The following is a 20,562-nucleotide window of genomic DNA, read 5'->3' on the forward strand; positions in this document are numbered from 1 at the left end:
TTTATGATAGTTATTACGATTTACTTCATTCTACTTCAGGAAGCCACTCGCCTTGCGTTGATTTCTGGGGATCAAGCAACGTATACGCGAAGCTTACGAATAATGGGTGATATATATCGCAAGAAAGTGGACATGGATGTGAGTTTATATTTAGTTTATATGCCATTTATAAATTTTCTACAAAAGTTGACTTTCAAGCGCGCTTTTCGGCAATACGAACAAGCTATGGGAACTTCAGCTGCACTAGGCGATCGCATGGCACAAATGGAAGCAATGGATGGGGCAGCGCGCTGTTTAGAATCATTGCGGATACAGCAAAAAATTTGTAATTGCCGGCCACTAGAATTTAATACGCGTTTGCTAGAGGTCGCAAGCTCCATTGGCTCCAAGGTACTTTTAATTTTTCTGAAATTATCCATTGCTTTTTTATTATAATTCTATGCATCTGGACAGCTTTTGGTGCGTAGAATACGGAGTCGTCTTGCACTTATCTATCGTGCTTTAGGCGATGAAGAACAGTACAGTACACATTTGCGGCTGGCGGGTCAAACAGATGCAGCGCTTGGGTTGTTTTGTGGTGCATGCGGTGATACTTTTGGCTTAGAGCCGAACTCAATAGAAGCACTACCATGTGCTCATATCTTACATGCACGGTTAGTAATTAATTCGCTTATATATATATAAGTTCATATATAAATATATATATATATGCAAGAGTATATAAATATATATATATAGTGGGTCGTCAAAAAAGTCTTGGGGTATTTTTATTGAATGCTTTTAGCGTCAACTAGAGAAAATACCGCAAGACTTTTTTGACAAACTAATAGTATACATATACATATATATGTGACCTGGTCTACGGAAAGGGGGCTTAGGTGTCAAAAAAAAGGAGAACAATTAATGAGATAACGAGAAACTGACGATTATTTTTAACAGCTTTTCCCAGAAAACTAGTTTTCGCACGTTAGCTCCCTTTTCGTAGACCAGGTCACATATATATATGCTTTTTAAGAAATTGTAATTGCATTGACTTTCAAAAGTATTATTTTGTAAAATAATTATTTGCACCAGAAATTAGCTTGGTTCAAAATTACTTGTCATTTCGGAGAGATATTACCTTGTATTTCTATTATTAGTTTTTATGGCCGATAGGTTATATTTTCTTCGCCAAGTCTTCGTACTTTGGAACACACCTTGTACATGAACTCTATGTATACTCGTATAACTCTTATAAAATTTGTTAGAAAAACCGGATGTTCGAAAATCCTGATATTGGTTATATGGGGGGTAGGTCACATTTTCGCCCAATTGATTGTTTAGGCACAATAATACATTGTTATGTTATGCGCAAAACATGTTCTGTAATTTTCATTCAGATAACTCAAATATAGGCTGATATATCCAGCATAAAGTCGCCTGTAAGTTCGAAAATCTTTATATTAGGTACATGGGGACTCAGGGAAGTATTGCCCCGATTCGACCAATTTCTGGCATACAAACATACCATTGTCAGAAAAGAATTATCCCTGAATTTCAATTATATACCTCACACATTGACTAATATTTTCGATCAAAAGTCAATTATAGATATTGGAATCCACGTATTCGGTACCTAGGGTCTTGAACAATTTTGATTGGATTTGGTCAAAAGTTTATTACATTATATTACTTATTTCTTAATTTATGTACTGTAAAGTGAAAGAATCAAATGGAATTTTAAAGTGTCTTTTATGAGAATTAGGCGTGGTCCAATTTTGCCTATTTTCACATTGTAACAAAAATGATACGTACTAAATTTAGTCGAAAACGGTCGGTCGGGTTCCGAGATATGGGATTTCACCAAAAAGTGGACGGGGTCACGCCCATTGTCAATTTTCATACCAGCTCTCATAAAGTCCTCTCATCGATCTCGGAGGTAAAATTTAATGTCTCTGGCGTAAATAGCTATGATTATATTGCGCTTTTAGTAGTTTTGAACGGTACCGTTATATGGGCATTCATCTGTTGGTAGGAGTTCTTATAATATTCGAGCGTAGCAAATTTAGTTGTTGTAGCTTTAGTGGTTTAGGAGATATGTACATTAAATATTTTAGAGGGCGTGGCCACGCCCACTTTTTCAAAAATTTTTACACACAGGACAGCTTTATATTATTAATTAATTAATTTAGTGTTTAGACCGATTTCGCTCATCTACGAACTCGAAGAACCTACGTGCCAAGTTTCATCGAGATATCTCAATAGGTGAACAAAACTATAATAATCTGTAGCAACTGATTGCAAGAGCATAAAAATAAAATATTTAGCCATTACGTACACATTATGTGAGCTACTAGTGATCAAGCTACTTATATTGACACCAGGAAAAACATTACTTAATGCCTTTCAATTGAAGCGAAAAATAGTCTGGAATTATAATGCCACCCAATAATGCATAGAAGCGGCATTACTTTCGGACTTTTTCATTGCCTGCCTTTAGGTAGTCAGGTAGGAATGCAATCCTTCCGGGCTCAATTTGCGTTTAAAGTGCCATTTTTATACACCTATACCATACTTTTAGGTCTTGCTAGCTTGTTTCGTCGTTGCGTTTAATCTATTTGTTACCCTCAATAAAAATAGTTATCTCTTTGATGCTTTCTGTAGATAGGCATTCCTAGTTTGGTATCTGATAGTGTATGTTCTATGTCAGGTTTGTGATAGAGCTGGGCATTCACAGAGAAAGTATAGAACCGTTTCCTTATTCCTTTTCAGTTTGCAGCTGCGGCAAATATTGTTATAGGGCATTCTGTCTCACACAGATTCGTCTAAGCTTCTGACTTGGCCAACTGCTGTTCGTTGCCAAAACTGTTCCTGTGACCGGGAACCCAAATTATGGAGTTGAATTTTCAGTAACCTTAAAGCTTTCTTACATTTGCTGACAACGCTGAAAGTAATCTTTGGCGACGTTAAGGCTGGCAATGCCATATCTGTATATATGGTTATTTCTGAATACATCCGTAGTTATTCAGTAAAATTCCCCAACTTTAGAGATGTTAAGTTCACAAGAACTTAATTTGATTATTTTCATAACTTCATTAAGCAAAAAATCCGGGTCTGAAAATAGAATTAAGAAACTATTAGAATTAGTAGTACCATTGGCTTGAATTGGAATGCTATGTGTATCAGTATGCTATCCCAATACCAGTTTCTTTTTGAACTACATAGTTTATTTTATATAAGAATGCTTATATTAAATAACAGTGTTCAAAATTTTGTTCAAGTGCATTTGATACTCTCGCAACTTGCAAGAATCAAAACTTGGGAAATACTTTAAAGTGTAAAGCCAATCATATAGAGTAAAGGTAGCCGGATGTTCGTAAATCTTTGTATTAAGTGTACGGTGGCTAAAGGAAGTATTGGTTCGATTCAATCAATTTTTGACATACAGACATATTATTATAAGAGAAGGTTTATCACTTAATTTCAGTTATAGTACATATCACAAGATATTTTCGGTCAAACGCCAACTATGGATACTGGGGTTCACATATTTGGTACCTAGAGTCTTGAAAAGTTTTGGTTGGATTTAAACAATTTTTGGTCGAAAAGTGCCAAGCTGCAAAATTTTATTCCGCTGTATTAATTACTTCTTGATTTGTGTGCTGGAAAGTGACATATTCAAATGGAACTTTAAATTGTGTTTTATGGGAAGTAGGTGTGGTTGTAGTCCGATTTCGCCCATTTTCACACAATGTCACGTACTAAATTGAGTCGAATTCGGTTTGTGGGGTTCCGAGATATAGGATTTCACCAAAAGGTTGGCGGTGCCACACGATAACACAATTTTAAATTCCAATTGATTCTTTTACTTCATAATTACAACACAATTAATACAATGGGATTAAACTTTACACGAATAATGCCTTTAGTGTATGCCACTTTATGACAAAAAATTGTTCAAGACCCTAGGTACCGAATATGTAGACTAAATAGGGAGGATGGAGTCATGAGTAGAAGTTAACGCAAGTGAGGAAAGTTCTCTGAGCGCCATTCACTTGGGAGTGGCCAGAAATGATTCATTTACACATGACTCATGCAGCTCACGACTTCCGGTTTTTAACAAAGTATCCTCTGTATAGTCGAAAAGCATGAAACAAGGAGGATGAAGGTGAGGGACAGACTCCGTCGCAGCATCAAGGCGAAGTTTTTCAACACATCACTGATTTGCACCCACGCACCGACGGAAGAGACGGACGATGTAACCAAAGATGTTTTAAATGAGCGCTTGGATGTCAAAATCATGCCTGGTGACGGTAACGCCAGAATGGGCAAAGAAGGTATATTTGCACAATAGTCAGTAATTTCAACCTCCATGATGAAAGATCCCCAAATATGTTGAGGTTAATCGACTTCGCCGAGGTCCGAAATATGGTTATCTGTTGTACTAGTTTCCAGCATAGAAGAATTCATCAAGTTACCTGACTGTCTCCGGATCGAAAAGCCATCAACCAGATCGATCATATTGTGACACGGAAGACACGTCTCTAGTGTTTTAGATGTGCGTACTCTTCGAGGTCCATTATCTCGTTGAAGCCAAGATACGCGCCCGCCTCTATGCGCGATCAAAAAACACAAGGAACGTTCGAAGTCGAGAAGCTGCAATCAGAACAGACATCCATCTTTTTTTCTACTTGACTTGCACTACTGTTCTCTGAGAGCACTCATTAGAAACTCGGTATATGAGAACTGAGGGAAGGCATTCCAAATTCCTTACGTACAGCTGCAAACGAAACCATTGGTTTTAGGAAAAGGCAAGAGGACAGCTGGTACGATGAGGATTGTCGTGTCGTAGTGGAGAGAAAACAGATTTCCTACCTCGCAATGTTACAATTGACCACAATAGGATTGACCGGGATAGGATAGATACCGAGAGTTGAAGAGAGACGCACTGCAGACCTAAAAAAAGAGAGGATAGGGGCAATGCTCGAAAATTCTACGAAAAGATACGGCGACTAACAGAAAGTTTCAATATCGAAACATCCTCTTTTAGAATCCCCAGAGGTGATCTAGCGACTGATGCCCATATCATACTAAAATCCAGAAAAAAGGAGACCCCACAATCTGCGCCAACCACGGTGGGATAAGCCTCCTCAACATCACACATAAGTTTCTATCAAGCGTAAACTGACGTTGAGCAATACCAAAAGCCGTAGATAATTTCGTTTATATTGGAACCAGGTACCTTAACGAGATTGCGCACAATGTTTCTCATTTAATATAATTAATAATTTATTAAGACTTAGTTTAAAAAAACATTTGCCAAATATATATTTTAAATATAATTTTTATTAAATTCTTTAAACAGACAGGACATGTTATTCAAAGAATTTATTATTACGAGTTTTTTCCGATTTGTGTTACATGAAAAAAATATATAGCTGGTTTGTTATATGTGTAGTTAAATGGAAAGTGTAATTTTATTTTCTGCCACTGTTACGTAACATACCATATACATATATTTATTTCCTTTATATACGTATAGTTGCGCTCATGATCTTTTGCGACGGCGAGAAAAGGGTCCCTCTCGTGCTTGTCCAGCATGTAATAAATTATTGAGCTCACGACTTCATCTTTGTGGTAATGAAAGCAGTTGTGGTCCTGGTGGTGGTAGTGAACCCACCGACACCTTAAATATCAATGACGCTGCTGCCGATGCTTTACTGGCAATCGATACGGTCGACATTATGGCGCCACTTTGTACAGCGAACGGTAGAATCATACGTAATTCCAATGAAAAGACGATCATCTGTAACGGCTTGACCAGTGCTGGGCCAAATGTTGACAGCACCTCTTTGCTATTGACCACAACTTCGTCACCAAAACCTTTGTACCGAAGTAATTTATCTTTGGCATCCCTAAGTTTGCGTGCTTCTAGTTTAACTATAGATAGCGCTCGAAATGCCACGTCGTCGGTTTAGAAATGATTGCGATATTGTTATGACCAAAATAATATAGAAATAATGAAATATTAAAAAAGCAACAAACAGACGCAACAGATTGTAAAAATAGCTCAAGATACCATAACATAAGTATACGTGCTCATAGGCACCTAAGTTGCATAGAAGTCTTTTAAAAATTTACAGTCAATGTTATTAAAAAAGGGATCCATATTAAAAAATTGAAGATTCGTGCAAAATGTAATTCAAAACAATGTTCCTACTAGTAGTCATAGAAAAAAGAATGATGTAATGAAAGATTAAAGAAGAAAGTGAGAGAGTAAGAGTCCTTTTATTTGTATTTTAAACAAAGAATAAAAAATAGAAAGATAGTACGAGTACGTATATCATTCTTGATCGTATGAATAAATGGTGAGCATTTCATATCACAATCAGAGATAAAGGGGTGCCCAACTTATTCCAGAGTCAGACATTTTCCATTGTAGCCATATCGGAAAAAATAACAATTTTGGAGAGTTCTAACTAAAACACCCAATATTTATTACGATAAAAATTATTATATATTCGTTTAGTTTACAGAGAAACAATTTATTATGACTTTATGGTACATTAAAACAACTGACTTTTGAACTTTCAATACAAGATAAAGGGACTTGAGCTTAATATATATTTTCGGTAGAATTTCAATCTGGTCGTTCCAATCGTTCTAATTGCGAAACGTCTAAACCTACCCGATCAGTCACCTGCCAAAGGCGAGTCTTTATCGCTGGCACAATTGTGCAAGGCCGTCGCCTAGGCAGCATCTGTCAAATATTAAAATACTTAAGTTCTTTTGATTTTGCCGACGACAATGGGCAGCTGTAGTCTAGTCTAAAGTTACTTTACCGGCAGAATACAGAAACTGCTCTGATATATCATTTTTATAACAAATTATTATAATTTATATATCTTTTGCACACAAAATTCCACTATGATCAAAATATTTAAATGTCATTCAAGTGAACGGTTTTAGTACAGCAACAACGAGGTTGTGTACATCAGCTTTTTGATATGTCGCTGGCCTCTTCCAAATGTTCAAGAGTCTGGCTTCAAGACGACATTTGCATACAAGAAAATTTCGCTGTGGTGCAGTCATCTTTTTGTTCAAAACATTACGCCTTATAGTTCAGTCGTTGTCGAGATGAAATTAGCATCGCGCATTGTGGTGCCGCTAAACCAAATGTGCTCTGCACGAAGTTCTGTATTATTGTGAATGAATTTTTTGTAATGAAAAACATGCACGTAACATATATAAAATCAACTAAAAAGCATAGAATTGTTTGTTTTACTAAATAATAAAAAATATTCTTATTGAACGGTTACATAGGTCTCAGGGGGTGTCTTTACTTTCGTGCTTTCTCGCTCTCAACTCTAAGGCTGATATCACGGGCACCTCAAATTGCTAGCTTGCATTTTTTAATAGAGTCTATTGCCATACGATAATCAGCTGTTTAATGTAAAAGCAAGAATAATAATCCTATAAGTTAAATAAAAACACAGAAGAAGTTATTATATAAGTGAGTGTTCGCATCTTTTTAGGTCCGCATTAAAAACGCTGGAACTAGCAGAACTAAAGCAAGGAATCCCGTATGGATGAATAAATATTATTGCATATTAAAATTATGGAATTTCAATTCTGGTGTCATTGAGTTTAAATTAACTGATATTCCCTTCTATTTTCTGTTTTCAAATATTTCCTTTTCTTGAAAGTGGTCAATGTAATTCATATGTATAATTGTTTTCTTATTAACTCTTTCTCTCTCCCTTTCTTTTGAAGTTAGTATTTTGTGTGCTTCCTTTAATGTCTGTCTTAGGCAAACTACTCAACTATAGTTAGTAAAATGTACATTAATTTTAACTCTATGAATAGTTTTAATGATTTAAGGCTAAATAAATATTAAGTAATGTTAAGCGACTAGTACCTTAAAATATTAATAACAGAATATTAAATAAGTTACCTATTTATCGAACTTAAGAAAAAACAGTTGACGAAGAAATTGAATGAAAATATTTACCTAAAGTAATCCAATCTAACCAATTTATGAGCTACATATCATTGATTTGCCTACAAAACTTTGTTTTAATGATTATTAATATACAATCCCCAACACAAAAAAAACGGAATTAAAAATGGTCATTACGCCTCTTCCAACTATGGATTGGATGTTGAATGTTTTTATTTATTGCAGATGGGAAAATCGAACCAGTGCCATGCACAAAAAATATCGGTAAAAAACATTAACTTTAGCTCCAGCTAAGGTGTAAAACCCTTCACAAATAATAAAGTTTTCATACCAGAACTAAAATTTGATTTAATTTAAAATATTTATTTTTTCACTTTATTTTGATTTAATATCGAAAATGAATCCAAGTTTTCAATCAGAAATTCTCTCCTAAAATTGTTTCTTCACTGAAAACTCTACTTTATGATGGAGTGATGACTGTGGTAGCCGGTTTATACCTTTTTTTTATTTAATCTACCTGTTATTTCGTAGTAGCAGCATTAAAAATCATTAGCTAATACTTCAAGAAAATTTATTAAAATTAAAAGAAATTATATTAAAGTTACTTTAAAATAAACTTTTCTGAATATTAGAATAAATTTAATATCTTTAAAGAAAATATGTTTTCTATCTAATATTGATTTAGGAGCATTCCTAGTGCTTTCTAAAATGTAAACTCATGGAAGTTGTTATACTATATAGTATATGTATTTTTTATACCTTCGCAACATATTACTACACAGTAGTTTCGTTCACCACACGGTTATTTGTTACACTTAAAACTAGTTGAGATAGATATAGTTATACGGTTATATAGTACTAGTATATTATTAGACCGAGTTGATTAACAGCGAGCCACAAAACCAAAAAGCGCGTATGCGGGAACTGTTCTATTAATCATTCTGAACAACTTTACGTAAGAGTGACCCCTTGTCTCTTATCATGATGAAACTTTGACTTGTGTTCCTTGCAAAAATGGGGTGCTTTGTATTGCAGATGGGCGCAAGCAGGGTACTACCACGCTCACAGAAATTGCTCTAACGTATGCTAAATCAAGAAATAGTCGAAATCGGACTATAACCCTTTAATTCCGAACATGTGGATTAATGCTGTTTTTTACTCAAAATTTCGGTAAAGCCCTGAGATATGTAATTTAAATTTTGAGATTATTATTTTTTTTTGATAATTGTGAGTTTGCTTTTAATCCATTTGGTTTCTTTGAACAGTGCAAGTTGAATTTATATGCAATATTTTTATACAATGAACAGGGTGTATTAGGTTTGCTACGAAGCCGATTCGTAGTCGTTTATGATCCCGTATTGTAGACCGCTGATTATAGGAGCCTGAGATAATTGCTCTCAAAATTTCAAGTGAGTCATATCCTCCATTAAATATTCGGCGAAATTTGAGCTCGTTTTCTCACTCTGGACAACATGCAGAACTGCGAGGGCACTTCAAATTAATGTTTGATGCTTAAGGGGGGAGCTTGCTTTAGATGCCTCAAAAAATTGATTTTTTTACTTAAATCTCTTTAAAAATAATCTAAGGATATGTCCCCAAAGTTATAGATGGGAACTCGAAATATTTTCGAAGCTAGATGGGAAATAATGAGCGAGCGTCTAGCAGATAAATTAGCGCTTGGGCAGAAAGCGAAAACTTTGACGCGCGATTTCTCGGTTTTTCATTTTAACGATTTTCCTTAATTGGCGGGCAGGATAGAAAAAAAACTAAACGTCGTATGAAATTGGGGCAAAGTTTATTATCTTTGGCATTACATTATCTTCTATTTAAATTAAAAAAACTAAGAAGTCAAGTTTGACCATGTTTTACACAACATAAAGTAAAATTTTTTTGGTCAAAAACTACTTTTTTTCAGTTTTTAAAAAATTTGTAAAATTTGACACTTTTTTTTTGAAATTTTTTTAGTTTAACTAGATAAATTATTAGAAAATATGAATCTCTTTGAATTGATTGTTTCCGTTAAAAATTGCGACCTGCATCCTGCCCGCCGTCCGACAAATGCACATGCGAGATGCATCGGACAATTGCTTCCCAAAGGCAGAATATCAAAGATTTCGTATCCAAAAAATTTGTGAACAATGTTTAAATATGTAACTATAAACCTTGGAAATTTCGCTTTAGTCAATCATTTCTTTCCCTCCCAAAAAAGTCCTCAAAGAAATCGATTTTTTTAAGCCTCTAAAGCAGGATCCCCCTTTAAGTGCAATACGAACTAGCTTCTACATGATTTCTTTTCTGTCGAGGAAACATGGCTTTCCGAATAAGTCGATTGTAATATCGAATTTCTTTTTACTTTGTCACATTACTTCCATTATACACATATTATATAACAGTTGTGTAATGTGGTAAACGAAAGCAAATGCAATAGAGTAAGAAGGAGTTGAAGTTTGAAAAATATAATTTTGAAATAACTTAATTATAAGAGTCTCCTGATAAATTTTCCTTATATGGTTTACCATTATCTGCATTGGCAATTTGTTATTCTTCTTCTTCTTAATTGGCGTAGACACCGCTTACGCGATTATAGCCGAGTTAACAACAGCGCGCTAGCCCTTTCTTCTTTTCGCTACGTGGCGCCAGTTGGATATTCCAAGCGAAGCCAGGTCCTTCTCCACTTGGTCCTTCCAAGGGAGTGGAGGTCTTCCTCTTCCTCTACCTCCCCCGGCGGGTACTGCGTCTAATACTTTTAGAGCTGCAGTGTTTTCATCCATTCGGACAACATGACCTAGCCAGCGTAGCCGCTGCCTTTTAATTCGCTGAACTATGTTAATGTTGTCGTATATCTCGTACAGCTCATCGTTCCATCGAATGCGATATTCGCCGTGGCCAATGCGCAAAGGACCATAAATCTTTCGCAGAATTTTTCTCTCGAAAACTCGTAACGTCGACTCATCGGTTGCTGTCATAGCCCAAGCCTCTGCACCATATAGCAGGACGGGAATTATGAGTGACTTATAGAGTTTAGCTTTTGTTCGTCGAGGGAGGACTTTACTTTTCAATTGCCTACTCAGTCCGAAGTAGCACCTGTTGGCAAGAGCAATCCTGCGTTGGATTTCCAGGCTGACATTGTTGGTGGTGTTAATACTGGTTCCTAAATAGACGAAACTATCTACAACTTCAAAGTTATGACTGTCAACAGTGACGTGAGAGCCAAGTCGCGAGTGCGACGACTGTTTGTTTGATGACAGGAGATATTTCGTTTTGCCCTCGTTCACTGCCAAACCCATTTTCTGTGCTTCCTTGTCCAGCCTGGAGAAAGCAGAACTAACGGCGCGGGTGTTAAGGCCGATGATATCAATATCATCGGCATACGCCAGCAGCTGTACACTCTTATAGAAGATGGTACCTTCTCTATTTAGTTCTGCAGCTCAAACTATTTTCTCCAGAAGCAGGTTGAAGAAGTCGCAAGATAGGGAGTCGCCTTGTCTGAAACCTCGTTTGGTATCGAACGGCTCGGAGAGGTCTTTCCCGATCCTGACGGAGCTTTTCGTGTTGCTCAACGTCAGTTTGCACTGCCGTATTAGTTTTGCGGGGATACCAAATTCAGATATCGCGGCATAAAGGCAGCTTCTTAGTATAGTGAATATCAGGTTGGTTGTTTATTTTCCAGGTCTGAAGCCACACTGATAAGGTCCAATCAGTTTGTTGACGGTGGGCTTTAATCTTTCACACAATACGCTCGATAGAACCTTATATGCGATGTTGAGGAGGCTGATCCCACGGTAGTTGGCGCAGATTGTGGGGTCCCTTTTTTATGGATTGGGCATAGCACACTTAAATTCCAATCGTTGGGCATGCTTTCGTCCGACCATATTTTACAAAGAAGCTGATGCATGCTCCCTATTAGTTCTTCGCCGCCGTGTTTGAATAGCTCGGCCGGGAGTCCGTCGGACCCAGCCGCTTTGTTGTTCTTGAGGCGGGCAATTGCTATTCGAACTTCTTCATGGTCGGGTAATGGAGCGTCTGCTCCATCGTCATCGATTGGGGAATCGTGTTCTCCTTCTCCTGGTGTTGTGCGTTCACTGCCATTCAGCATGCTGGAGAAGTGTTCCCTCCATAATTTAAGTATGCTCTGGGCATCGGTCAATAGATCACCTTTGGGGGTTCTACAAGAGTATGCTCCGGTCTTGAAACCTATTTTCGTAGAATTTTCGAGCATTACCCCTGTCGGCCAGCTTATCAAGCTCTTCGTACTCACGTATTTCAGCCTCTTTCTTTTTCTGTCTACAAATGCGTCTCGCTTCCCTTTTCAACTCTCGGTATCTATCCCATCCCGCACGTGTTGTGGTCGATCGTAACGTTGCGAGGTAGGCAGCCTGTTTTCTCTCCGCTACGAGACCGCCCTCCTCGTCGTACCAACTGTTCTTTTGCACTTTCCGAAAACCAATGGTTTCGGTTGCAGCTGTACGTAAGGAGTTTGAAATGACAGTCCCCTTATACCGAGTTGTTGACGAGTGCTCTCAGAGAGCAGGAGTGCAAGCCGAGTTTTTGCTGCACAGAGGCGGGTGCGAATCTTGGCTGCAACAAGATAGTGGTCCAAGTCGATGTTTGGACCTCGGAGCGTACGCACGTCTAGAACACTGGAGACGTGTTTTCCGTCTATCACAACATGATCGATCTGGTTGGTGGCTTTTCGATCCGGAGACAGCCCGGTAGCTTGATGTATCTTCTTGTGCTGGAATCTAGTACCACAGATAACCATATTACGGGCCCCGGCGAATTCAATCAGCCTTAACCCATTTGGGGATGTTTCGTCGTGGAGGCTGAATTTACCGACCGTAGTGCCAAAGATACTTTCTTTGCTCACCCGCTCACCCTGGCGTTAAAGTTGCCAAGCACGATTTTGACATCGTGGCGGGGGCAGCTCTCATAAGTGAGCTCCAAGCGCTCATAGAAGGCATCTTTGGTCACATCGTCCTTCTCTTCCGTCGAGGCGTGGGCGCAAATCAGCGATATGTTGAAGAACCTCGCCTTGATGCGGATTGGGGCTAGACGCTCATTCACCGGAGTGAATGATAGTACTCGGCGACGGAGTCTCTCTCCCACCACGAATCCAACACCAAACTTGCGCTCCTTTATATGGCCACTGTAGTAAATGTCACAAGGACCTACTCGTGTCTGTCCTTGTCCCGTCCATCGCATTTCTTGGATGGCGGTGATGTCAGCCTTTATTTTTACGAGGACATCAACGAGCTGGGCAGCGGCACCTTCCCAATTAAGGGTCCGGACATTCCAGGTGCATGCCCTCAAATCGTAGTCCTTATTTCGTTTGCCATGGTCGTCATCAAAAGGAGGGTCTCTCATCCGAGGCTGTGTTTTCATTTTCATTGGGGGTGTTTTTTACGTGGCGGGTCCCAAACCCAACGCACAACCCTATGCAGGGGATGTTTCGCCTTCTCACATTAGCTCGCCTTCGAACGGATGTTCTTAGGCTACCCAGAAGATACTTGGTCAAAGACCGGAAGTAGTGAGCTGCTTGAGCCATGCGTAAAAGAATCGTTTCTGGCCATTCCCAAGTGAATGGCGATCAGAAAACTTTCCTCACTTGCGTGAACTTCTACACATGACTCCATCCAATTTGTTATTACTTTTAGAAAAATCAGTTCGATGCTATTCAGAAATGAGTACGAAGCTTGAGCAGGGGTAAAAAATCATAAACTGCTGAATCTAAAAAGTTTTAAAAACGCTATTACATATATTACTACAGAAACGCAAGTGGTGCCATCAGATATTGCTCTATCTGGGCTTTCTTTCCATCAGTTTCGGAAAACTTCCAAATTGATGGAAAATTCTCAGAACATCTTGATAGATATACTCGGGAATGACTTAGAGCCTCTGCGAATGGTAGGCACCTTGCCGCGGTGCAGGGGCTTAGGCGCAAGGCATACTCGGTATCCCCCAGCCGGTGTGAATGGTGCCGAAGGGCACTGCTCAGGCAGGATGTCGGGTACCGCATGCGTGCGTCAACCAAGAGCTACCACCTCCTAATCCAGGGTGTTATGCGACTCCCGTGCCCATTGGATGATTTGCAGCCAGGAGGTAAATTCGGCTGTATTCGAACGGAGCCTCCCCAACACCGGGCCGAATTGGGGAGTAACTGTGGCCTTACCGCGTCAAGGGGCTCTGGCGTGGCGGACCTCCTAGTTCCCCATTATAGTAGTAGACCCGACAGCTCACCATGCTGAGCCAAGGGTCGTAAGAACAAGATGAATCAGCACAACACAACCACAACAACAACAACAAACAACCCAACTACAAGGCAACGACCCAGGACAACGACCACGGACAAAGAGCAGGCAAGCAGCGTTGGTAAAGAGGGTCAGGAGCTAAGCGGAAGTTTAGCTTCCTTGACGCTCTCTCGCCGGAGGAGCGGGCGTTGTTTGAGGAGCACGCGAGAGATGACGACGACGACGTGCCCTCATGCAGCGGCGCTCGCCTGGCGAGAGTGTCCTCAGCCGCCGCAGCAGCTACGAGCGCCGCCAAGACCCCTAAGTAGGCCTAGCGGGTCAGACTCGGGGAGTCGCATCGGGCAGAGACCGATGGCGCTCGTAGCAGGAGGAGAAGGCGCAGAAGAGGTGGGCAACGCCCTCTCCCAGCAGCTGGAAAGCCCGGCGGGTGTGACGACCCGCACAGGAAGGGTATGAGTGGTGCCAGCATGAAGTGGTACCTGCGTTATCTCCGGGATGGGAAGACTCCCGAGGAGGCGGAAGCTTCAGTAAGAGGACGGAAGGAAGGGAGCAATGCATCCCCAGCAAAGAAGCGCAACAGGGCCGTGTCAGCTCGCACGCAAGGCAGCGGCACTAGAAACCAAGGCCCGGTCAGCACAACTAGGACCGCAAGGCGTGGTGACGGAAGGGCAGCGCCCAAGGACACCTACGCCCAAACTGCGAAGCGGAAAAGCGGCCAGCTCACGCCGCAGGAGCCCCCCAGTTCCAAAAGAATGAAGGGTGGCAGCACCAGGGAAGCCGGAAGTCAACCATCCGTACCAGCTCCACACCGGGAGGAGGAGGGAGGCGCAGATATGCGGATACTGTTAAAGTCATCCGCATGGCTGTACTTCCTCAAGACTACCCGGCGCGGTTGCTTGGATCGGAGGAACTTACCGCGCTCCAGGACATCATTATGGATGAGGTCTTTAGAGGAGACGACTACGCGGCGTCCTTCCTTGGAGTTGACTTCAAGGGAGGCATGATACAGATTGACTGTAAGGACGAGAGATCCGCCAACTGGCTGCGGGTGTTCGCCCCAAAGCTGGACGGCTGGAAGGGTCCCGTCCTTTGCGCGAAAAAGGCGGAGGACGTGCCAATCATGCACAGCATGACAATGTTCCTCCCCCGTTGCGGCGATAAGCCATACGAGTTCGCCCTAGGGTTGGTGAAGAACCAAAACCTGGGCCTCAGTATCGCAGCCTGGCGTGTCGTAAGCAGCGAGCTAGAGAAGCTAGGCGATATTAACGGTTGGAGATTGTACTTGTACATAGACGATGAGTCGTACAAGTACGTCCGAGCAGCTGGCTTCCGCCTGTATTACAGGTACAGCACGGTGGTAATGCGGCCTCACAAGCCGGCAGCCACCGGGAGCAAGGAAGCTGACAAGGCTGCGACGCAGGAAAGCGAGGGCATCGAAAAACAGGCAGAGACTGTAGCGGCCCCGGAAGCAGAAAGGATGCAGGTGGATGAGGTTGCGAGCGAGCCCAGCGTGAGCAGGGATGGGCAGGCTATGCCTGTGGCAACCTCAGTAAACCCGGACGTCAGTTCCTGCGGTCTGGGAGCAGAGCTACCCTCCACGCAGGAACTCCTTGAGGGGTTAGGAGACCCACTGGTCGGCAGTGCGGTTGACGGCGGGGACGAGGATTTGCTCCCCCTCGAACCACTTTTGTAGTGACCGTCAACACGGAAATTGCCCAGGTGAACCTGCATCACGCGTCGGCAGCGTCAGCTGTCATAGCGAGCAGGTTCACAGCGGATAAACTGGGCATACTGCTGATCCAAGAGCCTTGGGTCCATAGAGGAGAGGTTAAAGGCCTCAAGTTGGAGTGCAACAAGGTAATATGAAATCTCTCTAGCGAGAGACTTAGGGCTTGCATAGTGGTCAGGAATAACATTGAATTCTTCTGTATTTCAGAGTTCCTGACGCAGGATCTGGTGGCGGTGCAAGCCAGGGACTTCGAAGGCAAGGACTTCGTACTGGCTTCAGCCTATTTTCCAGGGGAGGCATCCACGGCACCCCGGTAGTGGTGGATAAGCTGGTGGAGCATTGCCGTAGACTCAAGCTTCCCCTCATCATTGGCTGTGATGCGAACGCCCACCACCTAGAATGGGGCAGCACCAATTGCAACACTAGAGGTGAGTCCCTTTTAGAGTACATATTAGGTAATAGCTTAGCGATAGAGAATGTGGGGTGTGAGCCCACATTCATAACTATAAGCAGGAGGGAGGTGCTGGACATCACCTTGAGCAATGAACACGCAAACGGATTGGTCTCACAATGGAGAGTCTCAACGGAGCCCTCTTTGTCAGACCACAGGATTGTAAGGTTCAGGCTGAAGGTGGAGACCAGACAACTTCCCCCCAGACGCAACCCTCGGAAGGCGAACTGGGATACCTTCCGTGAGATGCTAAGCGAGGAATTGAGCAAGAGGGGGCAGACTGATAGGAGCGTTTCAGCTCCGGGAATTGAGAGTAGGCTAACGGAGCTGAACGGGGCTGTTATCAATGCCTATCATGGCAGCTGCCCTCTAAGAGTGCCCACAGACAGTCGAAACTGCACCTGGTGGTCAAGGAAACTGGCAGACCTCCGGAAAAAGGTACGGAGCCTATTTAACAAGGCGAAACGTACGGGGGTCTGGGAAGAGTATAGAAGCTACCTCACCTTATATAATAAGGAGATTAGGTCTGCAAAGCAGGCTAGCTTCAGAAGGTTCTGCGAAAATGTCTCCTCCACGCCAGAAGCGGCTCGGCTGCATAAAGCTCTGGCTAGAGGTACGACTGACGTAGTTATAGCAATAAAAAGAGATGACGGGACTTTTACGACCAGCGCAGAAGACAGAGCTACGGAGCTTCTGCGGGCGCACTTCCCGGAGACTATTCGGGTAGACCAGTGTCTACCCGTGATCGAACACAGGCCATCCCGCGAGGATTGGAGGATAGCCAAGCAGCTGTATACGGCGGACTCAATCAAGTGGGCAATGGCCTCGTTCGAGAGATTCAAGTCTCCGGGACTGGATGGCATCTTTCCAGCGCTGTTACAGCAGGGGGAGCAGCTTTTACTGCCACACCTGGTTCGGCTGCTGCGGGAGAGCCTCGCAATGGCGTATATCCCTGTAATATGGAGGACAGCGAAGGTGATCTTCATACCCAAAGTAGGAAGGAAAGATTACTCATTGGCGAAATCGTTCAGGCCAATCAGTCTGACTTCTTTCCTACTAAAACCATGGAGAAGATCGTGGACCATGACATAAGGTCGAAAGCGCTGAAGAGGGCACCTCTGCATGCGGCTCAGCATGCGTACAGAGCGGGCAGATCTACCAGTACTGCTCTGTACCAGCTGACCTCTGAGATAGAGAGTTCTCTGGAGAACGGGGAGGTGATGCTTTGCGCGTTCTTGGACATCGAAGGTGCCTTTGACAACACTTCTCACAGGAGTGTGGCCAGAGCACTGGAGAAAAGAAATGTGGCAGCACCGGTGCGTAGATGGATAGAAGCCGTACTGCGCACCAGAATTGCTGAGACCACAGTGGGAGATAAGAGTATTCGTCTCGGCACAACAAGAGGCTGTCCACAGGGGGTGTGTTATCACCCCTGCTGTGGAGTCTTGTCGTAGACGACCTGTTAGCAATGCTAACGGACAATGGGATCCGCTGCCAAGGGTATGCGGATGATATTGTTATTATAGCCAAAGGCAAATATGAGGACACTCTCTGCGACCTGATACAAAGAGGTCTAAACCTGGCAAAGGGGTGGTGCAGGGGGTAGAATTGAACATCAACCCCTCCAAGATGACCATTGTCCCGTTCACGAGACGCAGGTCCCTTCCCGGTCTCAGGAACCTCACATTAGGAGGGAGAGTGATAGAGATGACCAATAAGGTCAAATACCTTGGTCTCACGCTGGACTCCACTTTGCGGTGGAAGCAACACGTGGACCTGACAAAGCAACAAAGGCATTAATGGTGTGCAATCGGCTGGCGGGTAAGTCCTGGGGCTGTAAGCCAAGGATTGTTAGGTGGTTGTACACCATGATAGTGCGTCCGATAATCACGTACGGGGCGGTAGCCTGGGCCTCAGTAGCGTCGCAGACCTCGGTAGGAATTAAATTATCGAAGCTGCAGCGGCTAGCCTGTGTCTGCATGACGGGCGCAATGCGCACCTGCCCAACGGCAGCTATGGAGGCCCTTCTTGAACTCACACCGCTGCACTTGGTTATCGGCCAAGTAGCCAAGAGCACGCTTCTGCAAATAACGTCAGAAGGGTTTGGCAAAGGAAAGGTAATATCGTCCCAGAGGATGGAAAAGATTAGCGGTAATATACCAATCGCCCTCCTCCCGAAGGACAGCACTACCAAAACGGTTAACTTCACTAAGAAGTTTACGGTCACCCTCGGAAGCAAGGATGAGTGGAACAACTCCACCCTTGAACTGCTTCTGAGGAACAGCACTTTGAGGTGGTACACCGACGGCTCAAAAATGTCGGAGGGAATTGGTGCAGGGATCGTGGGTCCACGCACCAAGCTCTCTATACCTATGGGGGAGTTTCCGAGCATCTTCCAGGCGGAAGTCTTTGCCATAAGTCGGTGCATAGATATAAACCTCCATCGCAACTATCGCAATGAGCGGATAGCCATACTTAGCGATAGTCAAGCGGCACTAAAAGCGATCTCCTCCTACGAGATCAAGTCGCTGCTAGTGCAGGAGTGCAGAGAAAGGCTGAACAGCCTTGCGGAAAGAAACCAGGTGCACCTAATTTGGGTGCCAGGTCACAAAGGAATAGCCGGTAACGAACTGGCAGACGAGCTCGCTCGCTCCGCAGCCTCCACCAAAATGGTAGGTCCTGAACCCTTTACAGGGGTGGGTCCCCATACTATAAAGGAGCTACTTCGCAAAGAAGAGAGAGTGTGCAGAGAGAAGTATTGGCAACAAACTCATGGCATGCGGCATGCCAGGTTGCTAATGGGAGGGTACAACATGAGTAGGTTCAAAGTTGTAATCAACCTCCCCAGGAATAAGCTTAGGCTCTTGGTCGCATTTTATACTGGCCACTGCAAGTTAAATAGGCATTTATATAACATGGGCCTATCTTCTTGCACTGACTGCCGGTTCTGCGACATGGAGCCTGAAACACCGGAACACCTGCTGATCGACTGCACAGCAGTCTGCAGACGCAGGATTAAGGCCCTCGGATCCATGTTTCCGGACAGGAATTGCATCGACTCATTAGCACCCAGTAAAATTTTGGAATTCATCGACGTGCTGGGGCTAAGTGAGTCCATGTGATCTAGGAGAGGGCACAATAGACCAAAGGTCGCGGTGCATTCCTCATAAATAAATCTAATCTAATCTAATGACTTAGAACAGCCGTCATCTTAAAACCCAATATTTCAAAAATATTTGCAAAAGGATTTCGTTCAAAATATGATACTGTAAAACAAATATATTTTCTCTAAAGCTGGAGTGTTCTCTTCCATTTGGACAACATAACCTAGCCAGCCCAGCCGATGTGTTTTGATTCGCTGAACTATGTCAAAGTCGTGATATACCTCGTACAGCTCAATGTGCCATCGATTGACGCAATCGCCGTTGCCAATGCGTAAATGACCATATATCTTCCGCAAAACCTTTCTATCGATCACTTCTTAGGTCGACTCATCAGTTAACGTATTGCCCATGCGTCTGCACCATATAGAAGGACGGCAATGATGAGGGACTTGTAGAGTTTGGTATATAGTATGTTCGTCGAAAGAGGACTTTAATTTTCAATTATCTATATCTGTTGGCAAGATCGATTCTGCGTTGGATTTCAAAGCTGATATTGTTGTTAGTGTTGATACTGGCTCCAAGATACACGAAATTATCTACGGCTTCGAAGTTATGACTATCAACAGTGACGCAAGCCAAATCGTGAAGACTGTTTGTTTGATACTCTTGTATAAGATTGTACCTTCTCTCGTCGGGCATGCTTTCATCCGACCAAATCTTGCAAAGCTGATGCATGCACCTTGTCAGTCTATCGGCCGCTGCCGCTTTGTTGTTATTCAGACGGGTAATTGTTATTCGAACCTCATCGTAGTCAGGCTATGGAACATCTATTCCATCGTCATCGATAGGGGAATCGGGCTTGCTACCTCCAGTTGTTACACCTTCAGTGCCGTTTAACAGGATGGAGAAGTGTTCCTTTCATAACTTCAGTATGTTCTGAATATCAGCCACTAGATCACCACTTTAAGACCTTAAAAGAGTATGCTCCGTTCTTGAAATCAAATATTAGTTGTCATCTCTTTTATAGAATTTTTGAGCATTGTCGGTCAGCTTCACAAGCTATTCATACGCTCTCATTTCGATCTCTTTCT

The 20,562-nt window shown here is 42.6% G+C and overlaps 1 protein-coding gene across 5 annotated transcripts in view; it reads left to right on the forward strand.

Moving 5' to 3' along the window:
* The window catches only part of LOC120781300 (43 kDa receptor-associated protein of the synapse homolog), a 28,226-nt gene extending 20,087 nt beyond the window's left edge, over nt 1-8,139 (forward strand). For all 5 annotated transcript variants that reach the window (XM_040113498.1, XM_040113499.1, XM_040113501.1 and 2 more), the window contains exons 6-9: nt 40-138; nt 199-390; nt 454-653; nt 5,522-8,139. In XM_040113498.1, the coding sequence (XP_039969432.1) occupies nt 40-138; nt 199-390; nt 454-653; nt 5,522-5,957 (927 nt within the window). In that variant the 3' untranslated portion in view covers nt 5,958-8,139. The remainder of the gene's footprint in view (nt 1-39; nt 139-198; nt 391-453; nt 654-5,521) is intronic.
* The last annotated feature ends 12,423 nt before the right edge of the window (nt 8,140-20,562 follow it).

This window comes from Bactrocera tryoni, unplaced genomic scaffold, assembly GCF_016617805.1.
Source record: "Bactrocera tryoni isolate S06 unplaced genomic scaffold, CSIRO_BtryS06_freeze2 scaffold_541, whole genome shotgun sequence".
NCBI lineage: Eukaryota > Metazoa > Arthropoda > Insecta > Diptera > Tephritidae > Bactrocera > Bactrocera tryoni.